The sequence below is a fragment of the Hydractinia symbiolongicarpus genome, chromosome 11 (genome assembly GCF_029227915.1).
Source record: "Hydractinia symbiolongicarpus strain clone_291-10 chromosome 11, HSymV2.1, whole genome shotgun sequence".
Taxonomy (NCBI): Eukaryota; Metazoa; Cnidaria; class Hydrozoa; order Anthoathecata; family Hydractiniidae; genus Hydractinia; species Hydractinia symbiolongicarpus.
The window spans coordinates 25,746,662-25,748,162 of NC_079885.1; the positions used below are offsets into that span (position 1 = coordinate 25,746,662).

At 40.2% G+C, this 1,501-nt stretch overlaps 1 protein-coding gene across 1 annotated transcript; it reads right to left on the bottom strand.

The window, feature by feature from the left end:
- Positions 1-625, bottom strand: LOC130613610 (uncharacterized). The gene is made up of 2 exons (XM_057434929.1): positions 621-625; positions 1-568 (listed from the first exon to the last, which is right to left on the bottom strand). The coding sequence occupies exons 1-2, from the start codon at positions 623-625 to the stop codon at positions 1-3; spliced, it is 573 nt and encodes a 190-aa protein (XP_057290912.1).
- Positions 626-1,501: the final 876 nt, after the last annotated feature.

The window sequence follows — 1,501 nt, forward strand, 5'->3', positions numbered from 1 at the left end:
TTAAGTCAGACAATACAGTGGCCAGGTTAAGGATCCTTGAATTTTTGAACGCTTTTTGGTGGGAAGACGTTTACCAGCTGGAACAAAGGATATTTTATGACATCTAGATGGTTTTGCTGGCTCATAATCGGACAAGAACTTCTGAATGGCTGTCACTAACACACGTAGAACAGTATCGTGGCGGTACGTGAATATACTTTGTGGAAGGGCTAATTTACAAGCGCCTAAAATGTAGGACATGTTACAAGAGGGTTTTTTGCAAAGGGTGCAACTTTTGTCACTTTGAGTTCCCCATTTGACAAGATTTGTAGGAGAAAGAAGCCTGTCATAGGTTGCGCCGATGCAAAACGAAGATAAACTTTGCGGCAGAGACAGTAGGTTCTTCCAAGAAAGATCGTATTTAATAAACGAGCACCATTTAGTCCAGTTACCTTGGACATGAAGCTGAACGGCTCGAGCATAATAGATATCTTCCTCATTGTCCTGCACACCATCTGATACAAGTTTGCGGTAAGAATGGGTACCAATTTCTGGGACACTCTTATGGCTTACCAGTCCCAAGCCTGCTCTACCAAACCAAGTATTTTCTTGAACTCGAGTTTGTTGATATATTCGGTCACGGCATTTTAGATGTTGTGATGACTAAGCATTTTTAGTTTGTTCTAGAAGGTTCTACGCAATATGGTAGACCTTGCTTTTGCATAAGACTTACATTCGTACTTATAATTCTTGGTGTCACTTCTTGTGTTCAATCCTCCATCATGTTAACAGGTTATGGGCCCAGTGCCACCAGCCAGTGGAAGAATATTAGTTTCGATGGAGATGAAAGAAAGTTTGAATTGTGGGAAGTTAAATTTCTTGGATACATGAAGATACGCAAACTGAAACATGTTTTTGTTGGCAATGAGGACATATCTGCTGATGAAAATGAAACTGCTTTTTCTGAATTGATCCAATTCCTCGATGAACGTTCGATATCACTTATAATGAGAGACGCACGTGACGACGGTAGAAAAGCATTCAAAATTCTCCAGGATCATTATGCTGGAAGTGGGAAACCGAGAATCATAGCCCTGTATACCCAACTAACTTCATTAAAGAAAAGTGAGACTGAACCGATAACAGATTACATCTTGAGAGCTGAATCTGCTGCAAATGCACTTAGAAATGCTGACGAAATTGTTAGTGACGGACTACTTGTTGCGATGGTAGTTAAGGGGTTGCCAGATAGATATAAAGCATTTATTGCTGTAACCTCTCAATCAGAACATTTGATTCAGAACTTTCAGAAGTTCAAGCAATCACTCAAGAGTTTTGAGGATACTGAACGTACTCGTACCGAGAAACCGGCTGGCGACAATGTTATGAATACTGTTGACCAGAGGCAGACACCGGGTAAATTGATTTGTTATAACTGTGGTAAAGCAGGACATAAATCATTTGAATGCAGAAATACCAAAAATAGAAAGTGGTGTTCGGTATGTAAGACCTCTTCGCATAC